At 39.7% G+C, this 14809-nt stretch overlaps 2 protein-coding genes across 2 annotated transcripts; both read right to left on the minus strand.

The window, feature by feature from the left end:
* Nucleotides 1-511: 511 nt before the first annotated feature.
* Nucleotides 512-7817, minus strand: chrdl2 (chordin-like 2; the record flags this gene model as incomplete). Its single annotated transcript, XM_084564688.1, has 11 exons — nt 512-1596; nt 1712-1804; nt 3076-3249; nt 3346-3534; nt 3657-3825; nt 4354-4415; nt 4732-4825; nt 6833-6978; nt 7098-7191; nt 7289-7401; nt 7751-7817. 11 exons carry the CDS (start codon nt 7815-7817, stop codon nt 1463-1465), a joined length of 1335 nt encoding a protein of 444 aa, XP_084420814.1. The 3' UTR covers nt 512-1462.
* Nucleotides 7818-10560: 2743 nt separating this feature from the next.
* On the minus strand, nt 10561-13871 carry spag7 (sperm associated antigen 7). Its single transcript, XM_084564677.1, has 7 exons — nt 13613-13871; nt 12740-12807; nt 12551-12639; nt 12383-12467; nt 12184-12273; nt 11655-11811; nt 10561-11576 (listed from the first exon to the last, which is right to left on the minus strand). The coding sequence occupies exons 1-7, from the start codon at nt 13695-13697 to the stop codon at nt 11461-11463; spliced, it is 690 nt and encodes a 229-aa protein (XP_084420803.1). The 5' UTR covers nt 13698-13871; the 3' UTR covers nt 10561-11460.
* Nucleotides 13872-14809: the final 938 nt, after the last annotated feature.

Here is a 14809-nt window from a genome sequence, read left to right on the forward strand (position 1 = left end):
ATGAAGAGAGCGTAGTTGAACCAGTGCACATAAATCTGAAGGCTCTTTCAGGTCACATCCCCCATCCTAAATAACTGCAACTAATAAGAGGAGGGATCTAGCATGTAAGTGTAGGTTTGGGTCTCTGGGCGCCAGAAACATCACACATATAAACCAATTGATCTTCGGAAAAAGTAGATGGATTACAAGTGTGAAGCAGAGGCTAACTTTAAGATACAATAACTAATAACAAGTACTTTGGAAATGCTGGTGTTGGCAACATATAGGGTGTTTCGAGGGTGATGAGTTTCAGCTTCTGCTTTTGAGTTGCATGCCTTTGATAACATTTCATTTCCAGCGGGAACACAGTTTATCCGGCCTTCCGGAGCTCTATTTAATGGAAGCCTTCGGGCGATGTCGGTGTTTGGGCCGCTCTGCTGCAGCCAGCATTCAGATCACTGATGAATCAGGAAATCTTCCACAAAAGCAGCAGAGACACACGTTGTCTCAAGTAGATATGCCCATTGTCTTACTAATGGTATTGTGCTTGACTTAAATGGTTTGATTGCATGTAGGCTGTACATCCTCTTAAACATGCAAGTAACAGCCAGAAGCGAATCCAGAAAGTGTTATAGTTTATAACTGTGAGTAGAGTTACAGAGTGCATTCAGCTACATCAACAATCCACTGTTAAATACAATTACTTAAAGTATGCAGAGTTATAAAATGTCAGGCTATGAAAACAAACCAAATCCTGCAGCTGCATAAAAATAGCTACATCAGTCTATATCAGACATCACAAAGAAAGGCTGCTTTCTCGCCAATACACTAATACACAGTTGTGAAGTCGCTATGCACCCACCCTTATCTAATGACTCGTGCTACTTCATGAAGAAAAAAACATTCACATTGTCAAACATATAGAAACAAAAATCACACAGGAGCCATACACTTTAAATAGAGTGATGAAAATGTACAATAAATATGTTGATGATCAAAACATCCTTAAAAACCTTTTACATTCCAAATGTAGCCCCTTGTTCAACACATTCAAAAACACAAATCACTTTCACATTTCACGTTTACGAAAATGGAAATACTGATCCCACAATGTCGTCTCTTACTTATCAGTAAATGTACACGGTAATGTCAGAGTTTCCAAATCCCCACCCACACATTCATAACTGGGTGAGTCCACGCTCAACATTCACATTTTAGTTTCGAGCTTCCACATAAATCCACCAAATAGTTTCACCAAGACAGTGAAAGACACTGATATAGTCTGTGTTTTGTAACCTAATGATTTACAAGTAAAATATGTGATGATTAAAAACACCATGGTCAATGATGTATCAGTTAATAGATAAAGAACTTTATAAATGAGAAATTCCACTTACCGGAATGACATCCAAGTGCAACATGTATGAATTATATATACATATACTGTATGTGTCAGCCATGTTGGGAATGTTAATAGTGATTATTAGGGTGAACACAGGCCTTCAGTTTGCTTGGGGTTGAGGAAAGTCACCACCTCTCGAATCCCATCTTCACAGATCGTGGTTTGAGGAGCTTTGCTCAGATTTTGTCCCTCGTCTTTAAATTTTTTCCACGTTTCTGAAAATTGTACTCGAGTTAGCATGAATCCGATACTAAAAATATCAATAATCATATTACAATCAGTCACATAAATGCATCTTTAAGTCACTTTAAAACCATTTCAAGGACAAACCTTCATCAAGTGTTGCGAGCATTGTGTAATTTTCTGGATGATCCATAATGTCTTTTCTTTGAACATCGCCAATTTCCATTAACTGTAAAACACCTGTAGAAATAAGTTGAGAATCAGACACTGTTGCAGCAGTACTCTGTACTATATTTGTCTTGCATCAGTACTTAGGACATTCTGGCAAATATTCTTATCCCCTTTGCTGAAAATAGTTAGATGAAAAGACTGATATCCCTCTCATGGCTGTACATTAAAAATAACTGAGCAGACAGGTAGCTTAACTAAACATAAAGACTAGTTTTTGTTGATGTATTTGTTATGTACTATGTTTGCAATGTCTGTAATGTGTTTGAGTTAAATTGGTGGCAAACAAGTTTCAGCTCTGGGAAATAATACAACTACTAAATCCTAGAAACACTGGGAAACAACTAGCAGGTCTCTGTCAAATGAAATGGTAAAAAAAATCTACAAACCTGCACCTCTATAATTAATAAAAACATCACTTTTCTTCGATTTTTTTTAAACAAGCATTTTCTTTGCCGTGTTTGCTGCATTACACTCTTTATGCTAAGCTAAGCTAATGTCTCAGTCTCACTGTAAGGCACAGCTCAGTTAGATTTATGCTGCCTTCAAATGGGATTGTGTTGAGTGTGTTCATGAAAGAAATCGATCTTATTTACAATCTCATAAGTGGAAATTTCTCATAATGTACGAGTACACAAGTTTTGACAAGTTTGCTCCAGTTTCCAAAATGTCTTTACATTCACTACATTATGCTAACCAATTATTAGCATGCTAACTCGCTGCAAGACTCAGTGAGCTGTGGACACCAACAGTTGACTAGAAGGGGTGTTCTCAAAACATAATTACCAAGCATTTTGTGTACAGCACTTTCCATGTTGTTAGGATAAAGTTTAGAAGTGCTCATTGAAGGCAGAACTAACCCTACTTGATTTTGGTACTGTCAAACTTCCAAGTGACTTGAGCCAATAGTAAAATGACTAGGACTCGCAGATTACTGATTAGTCAGAGAAAATCAGGGTGATGGCCAAATGGATCAACATGAAACTACAAGGTCTACCAAAAACTCTCTGACTGCACCATTGCTTCCAAAGGAAATGCCAACTGTGGATGGAAACTTAACAAAACTCACAAGTGACTACATTGACAATTAGCCAAGAATCCTGCCTATGTTGAGCAGGAGCTTTCTACAGTGGAAATTGAAATAGAAGATTCTTCTGGGTAGTGGATTTGAGGCCTATACTGATATTAATCAGGCAGGTATCATGAGAGTGATCTCGATCTTCTCATCTAACTTGAAGTGTGGAAAATGTGAAATTATTCCTTTGATATAGTAGTCACAGTACCTTCTACGGTGTTCCACACTTGCACTTCAACCTCAGCCGTACTCTGTCTTTCAACAGCGATGATCCGAACAGTGTCGGGTGTGTCTACTTTCGTAGGTGATTCTACTTTATACACCAAGAGGTTGTTTTTAAATCCAAGATAGCACTGGGTCTGGTTACTTTCAGCTTTGCTCTCTGAGGAACAGAAAACAGAAAGTATTATCTTTACAACGTGAGTGTATTATGTTTACAACATCATATCAGTGTAAACAGTTCTTTATGTTTGACTACCTGGACAAGTCTTGCAGCACTTTCCTGCTGATTTCATAGGATGTTGGCACGGGTACTGGCTGGGGCATGTGATGCGTTTGCAGTCCTGGAGACCATCAGTACAAGTGCAAAGGATGCATTCCAGGACCTTCCCCAAAACTGGGTGCCACATGTCTCCATGAGAGTATGTCTTCCCATTGTATAAACACGCTGTGAGAAATGGAAAACATCTGAGCGTTCTGCTACATATGGAAACAATCCTAAAGTTGTGAGGAACATGTCCATAAAATCAAATGCCTATAAATGATCGTTCTGTTTTGACAAAGTCTCACCTCTCTGGTGTTTCCTCTGCAACAGAATCTTCACAGTGGTCTCTGAAGCCCCTTTGAGGTTAAGTTTACTGAGACTCAGGCCTCTGGGAGAAGTCTTGACCCTGGTGGGAGTGGCGCGGTCAGACCGTGCCCTGATCAGCTCTCCAGAGCATTGGTCAACTGAATGCCTCTTTTCCAAACACAGATATAATAAAACACAGTTATCTTTCAGCTATTCAGTAGTTGACTGTTGGCTTTTCTCTGAGTGGTAACCGAAGGAACATATCATAACCTGTCGTAAATCTTAAAACTTCATAGCCTGGCTTCAGTCATCTGAATCACTGCCGACATCTCAGAATTTTCCAACATTTGAAATAGAACAACACTGCAGCCCAGCCCTATTATTGGGAAAAAATGCTTCACGGATCTTGAGGAGAAATTATGAGGCCTTTGTCTTTAACGATCACAGCGAAACAGATATTCCAGGAATGATTTATATAATGTGATGTCAAGTTGAGCAAATGGCTATATGGAACCTTTTATAAATAATACGCTTATCCCCTGACGAAAGGCACTGATCTCACTGACATGGACAAAGGGCACTTTATCAGATCCTGTGAGACCACTTTACAATACTTTTATATATTTTCAAAGACAAGCAAACTTCTACATAAAAGTTATATCTCACATAATTAATGACAAACTAGCAAGAACGTACCACGCCTCTGTTCAGTTGCAGGTTTCCATCCTCAGTTGACGAGGACCCACTGGTGCCATGATCTAAGGGAAAAAGATCACAATCAATGTGATTAACATGGAAAATATAGCAGCCATTTGCAATAGGGCTGGGCAGTAAGTCAGTTACCATATACTGACTTTCACTAGAATTTTGTCTGATGCGGCCCAAAAAAGTGGAACAAAATTAAACATAAATTTGATCATTTCATCAAGTATAGAGAGTTGTGCATCCATTTGCATATGAGAGATAGCTGCTTCAGATGCACAGTCCTAAACTGAACCTTACAATCCCAAAAAGTACTGTTCTAGGCTGGAAACAGAATAAAGACATTTTCTCAGTTTGGAGACGCTTGACTACCTTTACACACCAAACAGCAGGTATCTGGAACTGAAGCTGGTGAGGAACAGGTGATAGGCTGGCATGTTTTCAGAGCACAGAAGATGTTTCCATTCTGTGAAAAGAAAAGGAGAACCACCGCCCCGAGTCCATGTCTTGAAAACAATGCCACAGCAATCAATTTCAACTGCAACTTCAGTAAATTATCATTCCACCGTGGAGAAACTAATCAGCTGGTTTAACTCCAAGCATGGCTTAAAGACATAAAGGCTTGGATGACCTGTAATATTCTACTCTTAAACTCAGACAAAACAGAAGTCATTGTATCTGGCCCTAAAGACCTCAGAAATTCATATCTAATCGTTTAGTTTCTCTGGATGGCCTCCAGTACTACTGTGAGAAAACTTGTGTTATATTTGAAGAGGATATGTCCTTTATTCACTCATAATGCAAGTAACCAGGACTGCCTTCTTTCACCTGTGTAATATCATCAAAATTAGGAACATCCTGTCTCAGAGTGATGCTGAAAAACTAGTTCATGCATTTGTGTCTTCCAGGCTGGATTACTATAATTCATTACTGTCTGGCTATCCAAACAGCTTTTTAAAAAGCCTCCGATTCAAAATGCCGCAGCAAGAATCTTGACAGGAATTAGAAAGAGAGATCATATTACTCCAGTTTTAGCTTCTCTTCACTGGCTCCCTTTAAAATCTAGAATAGAATTTAAAATCCTCCTCCTTACATACAAGGCCCTAAAAGACCTAGCTCCGTCATATCTTAAACACCTCATTGCACCATATCATCCCAACAGATCATTTCAATCTCAAAGTGCAGGCCTACTTGTGGTTCCTAGAATTTCAAAAAGTAGAATGGGAAGTAGAGCCTTCAACTATCAGGCTCCTCTCCTGAGGAACCAGCTCCAAATTTGGGTTTCGGAGGCAGAGTCCCTCTCTATTTTTAAGGTCAGGCTTAAGACTTTCCTTTTTGATTAAGCTTATAATTAGGGCTGGACTGAACCACCCCTTAGTTACGCTGCTATAGGCCTAGGCTGCTGGGGGACGATGCACTGAGCTCCTGTCCTTTATTCTCTGCTCTCTGGCACAGAGGTCCTGTCCTCTCATTTCTTTTCTCTGGCACTGAGCTCCTGTCTTCTAATAATTTCGTATCTAATTTCTTCTCTACTACTACTCATGCAATTCTGGGCTACTACTGTATGACATGTATAGCAACTGTTGCATGTCTCCTCTATCCAGCCGGTCTCAATCAGATGGGTCCCTCCATATGAGCTGGGTTCTGCTCAAGGTTTCTTCCTGTTAAAAGAGAGTTTTTCCTTGCCACCGTCGCCTTAAGGCTTGCTCTGGGGGTTTCAGTCTGGGTTTCAGACCGGATTTTGTAAAGCGTATTGAGACAATTTGTATCATTATTGACGCTATATAAATAAAATCGAATTGAATTGAAAGCTGTACACTGTGCTGAATTTCAATACTGACAATGTAACAACTCAACATGTCTAAAATATCTACTGTGATATTTTATTATGGTTACTGTTAACAAACAGTACTTAACTGCTTAAAGAATTAATTTCTTAACATCACATGGGATTTAAAAGACTACTTGAGGTGTCTTCACAGTATTAAAAAATAAATAGTAATTTAACATTTCTGCAGCTATAACTTGTGCTGCAAAGGTACACGTACTATATCTCAAAAACCACAGCATGCACATACAATGAAATTCAGACACATCTAAAATTTAAATGTGTGAGAAGAAGAAGTTGAACACTTGGGACACTGCTGTAATTTGTGGAAATGTTAGATAATGTGCCTTATATTGGAACTAGTGTAGAGCCTTTGGAAATATTTTTAATCTGCAAACATTTGGAGATTGTTAGAAAAAAAAAATCAGCCCTTTTGTTGTTGTTGTGCTTGCTGTGTTTAGATATGTTTCATAGGAAAAGATCAGCTCCCAGTCAAAAAAAAGCACTGCTTGGAATTTATAATATTAACTTTTTTTTTTTTTTTTTTTTTGCAAATCATCAAAAATATATTCTTTCCCATTCTTTGTATTTGAAATTAAAGGTCTGAATATTTTCAATGAAAGTATCAAACTAGATTTAACTTACAGAACACGTGCACATAACACACTGATTGCTTTGCCTGGATGGGAAGAGGTTGTGTTTAGTGAAGGTCTCCCCCGGCTGGTAAATACTTCCATTATGCCTGCAGGATTTCACTGAAGCTCTCAGCCCTGCAGGGATCTTGGGCTCATCTGAGAAGGACAGATCACACTGGGTCACTACAGAATGATTTCTCCATAAAACAAACCAACAAAAAAAATAAAAAAAATAAAAAAAAATAAAATAAAATAGATGTTTAGAGGCTGTGTACCTGTACATCTTGGACAGCACTGCTGAGGGTCAGACACTGGGTTTTCACATGGCAGAGCAGGACACTTGATAGTGTTACATTTCACATGGCCTGTCTAAAAAAGAGCAACGGGTTGACTTTAAACTTCTCCCACTTTGTTTGTCGAGCAATTTGAGTGTAACGCTCCTTAAGTTTCTTAATATTAAACGTACCTCTGAGCACACACAGCGCATGCAGAACATGAATCCAAAAGGCTCCAGATAAGGATGCCAGCTGTCCCCTGGGTTGTATGTCTTGTCTTTAAAAGTACATACCACCCCGGCCCCTGGTTGTCAAACAATGAGAAAGATGAGCTCTCGAGAAACGTTTATATGGCGCACATAAACAGTTCTAACTAAAAATAAAAGCTTGTGGACTAATGAAACATTTTGAAAACTACATATGGCAACAACGACCCCTCTCCTTTCCCTAGCAGTTTCATTATTTAACTTCTGGAGGCTTTTTATTTAGACATAAATAAGCGTCAGAACAAAAATGCCGAAGTGTTTGGAGTGAGCTCAGTCCGAGCAAAACTTTGCTCATCTGAGTCACATTTTCATCGCTTTCCCCCTTCATTTAAAGCCCCTCACGCTTGATCAAGACAGAATAAGCATCCGCAGGCTGTGTTGTCTTACCTTTCCGGGGTTTTAGCTCTGCAGCTGCAAACCAAATGATGAAAAAGAACAAAAATGTGGACTTCATTTTTTTTTTACACGTGCGTGCCGGAGTCTTCTGCGCACAATAAATAGCTATGTGTTTCTGCAGGACAGAAACTGCAGGACAGTGTGAAAGAAGGATATTTGAAAAAAAATATTTGTCTTTTTTAATCTATGGCGCCTTCTTCAGGAGACAAACGGGGATGACAGTGCCGTGAACGCATCACCAAAAGGGAGCGACCAACTAACAGAGGCCCCCCTCTGTTGTTGAAATGTGTTTAATAGCATTTTCACACTATAAGAATACTGTAACTACAAGTCCTTCATAAATAATTTTAATGAAGTAGGCTACAAGAACTCTATAAAATATGCAAATTAGTACCAGTTAGCCCCTTTCATTGTATGCTATACATACTAGCTGAAATTAAGTGCATTCTTCTGCTCTAATGTTTAAACTGGGGCAGGTGGACATAATTTAAGTATACTACACCAATTTAATCTACAACAAGTTGCTATAATAACAAAGGTTTGTGAGGAGAGGCAAGATTTACTTGTGAAATGTACTGAAATGCACTGCTTGGCCAAAAAAAATAAAAGACACTACTAAAAAAAAAGTCACACACTCTAATATTCCGTTGGACCGCCTTTAGCTTTGATTACAGCAATCATTCGCTGTGGCATTGTTGCAACAAGCTTCTGCAATGTCACAAGATTTGTTTCCATCCAGTGTTGCATTCATTTTTCACCAAGATCTTGTATTGATGATAATAATAATAATACATTTTATTTAAAAGCGCTTTTCAATATACTCAAAGACACTTTACATAAAATGGACATCAAATTAGCAAAACAATGTGAAATATAACATCAAAAACACAATAAACTGAGCTAAACATTAAAAGCAATTTGAAAAAGGTGTGTTTTTGTCAGAGATTTGAAGGTAGGAAGGTCGGTACAGTCGCGGATGTGTTTGGGGAGAGAGTTCCAGAGGGAGGGGGCAGCTGCAGAGAAGGCTCTGTCGCCCCAGGTTCGATGCTTGGTCTTGAGTGGTGGAGTAAGGAGGTTTGCGTCACATGAACGGAGGCTGCGGGATGGATTGTGGCGATGGAGCAGGTCAGTGAGATAGGAAGGGGCCTGGTTATGGAGGGCTTTGTGTGTGAGGAGGAGGATTTTTGAACTGAATACGCTGTGATGAGAGAGTCTGACCACTGCACAAAGCCTTCACCAGCACATCCCAAAGATTCTCAATGGGGTTAAGGTCTGGACTCTGTGGTGGCCAGTCCATGTGTGAAAATGATGTCTCATGCTCCCTGAACCACTCTTTCACAATTTGAGCCCAAGTGCATTGATGGAATAACCTGGTCATTCAGTATATTCAGGTAGTCAGCTGACCTCATTCTTTGGGCACATAATGTTGCTGAACCTAGACCTGACCAACTGCAGCAACCCCAGATCATAGCACTGCCCCCACAGGCTTGTACAGTAGGCACTAGGCATGATGGGTGCATCACTTCATCTGCCTCTCTTCTTACCCTGATGCCCCCATCACTCTGGAAAAGGGTAAATCTGGACTCATCAGACCACATGACCTTCTTCCATTGCTCCAGAGTCCAATCTTTATGTTCCCTAGCAAACTGAAGCCTTCTTTTCTGGTTAGCCTCTCTGATTAATGGTTTTCTTAAGGCTACACAGCTGTTCAGTCCCAATCCCTTGAGCTCCCTTCACATTGTACGTGTGGAAATGCTCTTACTTTCACTATTAAACATAGCCCTGAGTTCTACTGTCGTTTTTCTTTGATTTGATTTCACCAAACGTTTAAGTGATCACCGATCACGATCAATGAGGATTTTTTTACAACCACATTAATTCCTCGAATACGATGGTTCCCCACTATCCTTCCAGTTTTTAATAATGCGTTGGACAGTTCTTAACCCAATTTTAGTAGTTTCTACAATCTCCTTAGGTGTTTTCTCTGCTTGATGCATGCCAATGACTGTTGGAGGTTGTTTAAGAAATGAGAAGCTACTCATTGCATCAGTTGGGGTTAAAGAACTTGTTGTCAGCTGAGAGATAATTGCCCATGCAGTAATTATTCAATAGGAGGCTCGTACCTCTATGCAGCTCCTAGTTTGGGTTCAGGAGGCAAAGGCAACCTCTCTACTTTTAAGGTCAGGCTGAAAACCTTCTTTTTGACAGAGCTTATAGTGAGAGCTAGCTCAGGAGATCCTGAACCAGTCATGTTGCTTAATCTGATGCACTCTTGTCCTCCTCTTATCATTTTCTGTCTCTACCTTTCTGTCAGCCACAAACATACAGTATGGTTTCTTCCTTACAACGCTACAGTCACCTTATTGCTAGCTCTGGGGATTTCTTGATTTTCATTCATTCATCTTCTGTAACCACTTGTCCTGTGAAGGGTCGCAGGGGGGCTGGAGCCTATAACGAGGGTTAAGGTCAGGGATACACCCTGGACAGGTCTCCAGTCTTCCACAGGGCTAACACAGAGAGACAGACGACCATTCACACTCACATGCACACCTACGGCCAATTTAGAATCACCAATGAACCTTTGGACTTAAATAAGAGATGATTAGTGGTTAGATCTGTAAATAGACAATGTGCAAATCTGCAAATCTACTAGGCGTTATGCTAACAAATAAATATAAGTGCTCTTATAACTAAGACATGCTATCTTTGATTACATTCTGTGACAGTGACTTATCACTAAATGGGTCTAGAATTAAAATGCTCTGTTTATGCATAAATAAAGGACACATAGTATACCAACGCCTAATACTAATTTCCATTTATTAATACACATGAGGATAAAAATGTGCAACCATGTTAAAATAGACATTGTGACGCTGATCAACTTTTGCTCAATTGAATGGTTGACAAAAGACCTGGAATAAAACTAAAACCCAAATCCCAACAAGCAGACTGGTACTCCCTACCATGACGCCTTTTGTAAGCCATCACCTGGCTTCATAATAAAACATTTTACTGGAGTAACAGAAAAAAATCAGTGCAGATGTACAGAAACAAAGAAACTCTCAGACTTAACCACACATTTCTAAAAAGTATTTTTCTAAAATGGGTTTCTTGTTATGAGAGACAAAATTGTACATTTCCAGTTTTGCAAAGGTTGGGAAGAAAGAAAAAAATCAACAAACCAAAAGCTGGTCAAGAGATCGCATTGCTGTTTCCCTTCATAAACCTGCACTGGATATTTGGAATACTGTTGGAGGGACTTTTCAGCTACACCTTCCTAACCCAGTAGAGGCAAGGCTCAAAATCATCAATATGTTCAATGATAAAATGTCCAGTTAGGACTGTAAATGCATAATAAATGTCATTTAAAACTCTATGTCAGGTGAAGCTGAACACCTAGACAGTTTTATTATTATTATTTTTAAACCAATTCCTTATACTGTAAAAATCAGACTGAATGTCACATGTATAAACACACAATAACGTCCTGGATCAGACATACCTGAGCATTCTCCACTCCAGATCTAAGCAAAGTCTTCCTCAGAGAGTGGCATACATATTCAACTCATGCCTTGTCATATAGATTTAAATAGCTGACACACAGGATATTGCATTACAGGATGAATGAGACACAATAATGCACTCACACACACACACACACACACATACAGCAGGTAGAGAGCAAAAACAGAGGAGACTCAAGAAGTGCTGCTGTGCGCCCCTGTGTCGTCCTCTTTCTTCTGCCGCTTCTTTGCTCTGATTGCATTCATGGCTTCCTCTATAGAACGAGTGTCCCTCTTGTTGGCCACCGGCACTAATACACAGAATTACCAAGCAAATGAATAAAGAGAAAGATTTAACATTTTTACAAGGTGAGAAACACAATACTCACCACAGCCGTAAGCCTGGTTGGCCTCTAGTGTATGAGCTGCATCTTTGGCAGCCGAGGTGCCAATCAGGTGACTGTACTTGTCTCTGTAGTTGGAGTTGGGACATGCTTGTGGGTTCTTTGACTCACTGGACGCTGCTTCCTCCAATGCAGCCTGCTCCTGGAGGAAAGAGAAAATCAAGGTAAAATCCAGCACTTAAAAACTGTAAGAGATCATGAGGCTGCCAAGGGGAATATACTGTAGGAGTTTAGTGTCAATTAAATTGTAATTTTAAAATTTAGCTACATTTCTCAATTCTCACCTTCTTCTTTATGTTGAGTTTCAGTGTTTTCTCTTTAATCAAGAGACATCTGCATACATATTGAACAGATGTCAGCTTTTTGAAGTAGCATATAAGCTTCAGTGTTTACTGCTGGTATGAAAGCCATTTGTCTACTTTCAGATTTTATTGTTATATAGTAAGGGCTGCCATCTAGAAACACAGACGTAACTGGATTCTTTGAGATAAAACATAAGAGCATCCAGTCTCACTTTTAGTCTGCGCCGCTCCTCTGCCAGCTTTGGATCCCACTCCTCTCCTTTGCGATAGGCTTCCAGCTCCTCATCTGACGGAGCAAACTCCTGCCAAGACACAAGGCAGAAAATAAGTCCCAATTTCCCCACAATTGCATGCTCATGTGACTGTTTTTTTTAATATCCAAATACCATATTAAAAGTAAAACATTCAAACCTTCTTAAAAAGCATGACGTATCGGCTCTCTTCATCCTCCCCAAAAGAAAAAGAAGTCAGACCAGCTACTTCTGCTACGTCATGCCTATGACACAGAAAAATGTTAAATTTAAACAGACATGAGTATGCAGGAGAGAAAAAGGCTTCTTTGATGTGATGACTACTTACAATATACTCCTTTCGATCTTGCCCATGGGATTGTATTTTCTTTTCTGTTGTGAACTGTCCTGAATGAAATCTGACACCTCTTTCTCCATCTAAAAAATTGATGTGTGAAGCCACAGATAAATACCAACAGCAGTGTAGGGAGGACACGGGAGTTAAATACATTGTTAGATGCAACACGGAAGGCCTCACCTTCTTCCTAAACTCTGCTTTCTTTCTTTTCTCCTGTTCTTCCATCTTCTTGAGTCTTGCTGCTTGCTCTTTAAAGAACAGTTTATACAAGTCAGATCATATTCAAAGGTTGCATTGTAAACACAGAGAATGCAGTCTTCTTCACTTTAATGACTTTTGTTACAAGATGGCCAATCGAAAGACACACTTTCTGTAATAACAAACATTCCCAGATCCCTCAGGCCAAAAATCTGGTGATGCATGTTCCTCATGTTTTTATTGACATGGATACTTTTAATGATTAAACTTATTTTTGATCACATTTTGTCGTAGAGGAAAGTGGATTATGTTGTTTATTTGTAGCAATACTCCCCTCATCTTTACCACAGTATTGCAATTTTAGATTTGAGAAACTGAGTTTTGATACTAAATGCACACACAGAAAATACACAAAATTGTCCCTAACGACACCTTTCATGTAACTCGTGGTGAATTGAAAGAACATGATCTTGTAAGGTTTTTGTATCTGGAGACAGATCGCTATAAATGCTCAGAGATAACTTGTTAACACACGAGGCGCGGCAGATAAAATAGTGCTGGTTGTTTACAGTTTGTATCCCGGCAGTTGTCTGTGGTACAGACTTTGGTCTGTGGAAGTCTACCACAGATAAAGTGGGGCAGCATGTACCGTGGAGGCGGTGCTAAACCCGGGACAACAGCGCTTACTTGAAAGCTCAACTGGCCAATGGCAATACCAGAAATGCTCTGTTCTCCTGTCCTTCTCTGTTCACACACACCTTCAATCCCTCACACACACCAATCCCTTGTCCTATTCATTCCACCAGTTTCAAACTATCACAAAGTGCGCCGCTATTTAGTCGATAGATTGTGTACCTCGTGCCTTTCGTCGGCTTTCCTGGTCGCCGACTGTGGGGGGCTTTTCCATCGAGTTTAAGATTGAACCTAAGAGGTCCGCCATCTTGGAATGATAGGGCAGACCGTCCAGACTGTTGCTGTTGGCTGGCTGCGGCTGTCAAGGAAGCGCATGCGCAGATGATTTTTTTTTCTTCGCTCTGTTGAAAATCTGCATTTGAAAAGATATAGCGCCACCCCCTGTACCAGAAAGGCTGTAATATCTAGTTAAAAACATTGACTGTATATACTGGTTAAAAATCAAAAATAAATGGAGGCTTATTTCATTATCTGGAACTTATTAATTAACTGGAATGATAATAAACGTCTTGAATATGATTTTTGTGAGGCTCTTTTTCTTTTCTTGTTTTAGATACCCTAGACAGATAAGAAGAAAGTGACAGAAGAAGTTAGGGGAGAGTGTGAATTTTTACAAAGCTTAATGTGACATGACAGATTAGGGCAGGGGTGTCAAACATACGGTCCGGGGGCCAAAACCGGCCCGCTTGAGACTCCACTCTGGCCCGCGAGATGAATTTGCAAAGTGCAAAAATTACATAGAAGACATTAACTGCCATTTTTTAAGAAAAGTAACTTGCTCATTTATTTATCTTCTGTAACCTGTCCTCAACAGGGTCGCGAGGGGGTTGGAGCCTATCCCTGCTGGGGGGGAGGGGCAGTCTATCACAGGATACTAGCGCTCTTGGCTTTCATTATAAAAGTATTTGCTGATCCTAGGGATCCTTCAGGTTGTTCGTACAATGAATGCTGATTTTCATAGTGTACTTGTCGTTTTTTATAAATTATTCTGCTATTATGCTACTGGTCCGGCCCCTAGAGATCAAATGGGCTGTATGTGGCCTCTGAACTAAAATGAGTTTGACATCCCTGGATTAGGGGATAAGATGGATGGTTTCAAAGTCCTCTATATGATTCAGTCTGATAGGATGGGCATCATTACATCCCATAATTGTAGTGTCCTTGAATTTACACGGTGTAAGTCCCTTAAAAGCAAAGCAAAGAAAAATTATATAATTTATTTTTACACCTAATCAAGAGTGCTATTAAATGGGTCTGTTGCACTGGCCTAAATCTGATGCAGACAATTGTAATGCTGCTAGGCTTCTCATGCTCAGTTGCTCCTTGTTTTTACCAGAACAACCTACAGTTTTGTTTGTA

Source organism: Chelon labrosus (assembly GCF_963514085.1).
Source record: "Chelon labrosus genome assembly, chromosome: 17".
Taxonomy (NCBI): Eukaryota; Metazoa; Chordata; class Actinopteri; order Mugiliformes; family Mugilidae; genus Chelon; species Chelon labrosus.

What these genes read in the sequence shown, in the direction of transcription:
- spag7 (XM_084564677.1), bottom strand. Translation starts at nt 13,697, where the DNA reads ATGGCGGACCTCTTAGGTTCAATCTTAAACTCGATGGAAAAGCCCCCC. An exon ending in AAGATCGAAAGGAGTATATT is followed by an intron (nt 12,468 to 12,550) that starts GTAAGTAGTCAT and finishes TCTGTGTCATAG; the next exon opens with GCATGACGTAGCAGAAGTAG. An exon ending in ACGTCATGCTTTTTAAGAAG is followed by an intron (nt 12,274 to 12,382) that starts GTTTGAATGTTT and finishes GTGTCTTGGCAG; the next exon opens with GAGTTTGCTCCGTCAGATGA.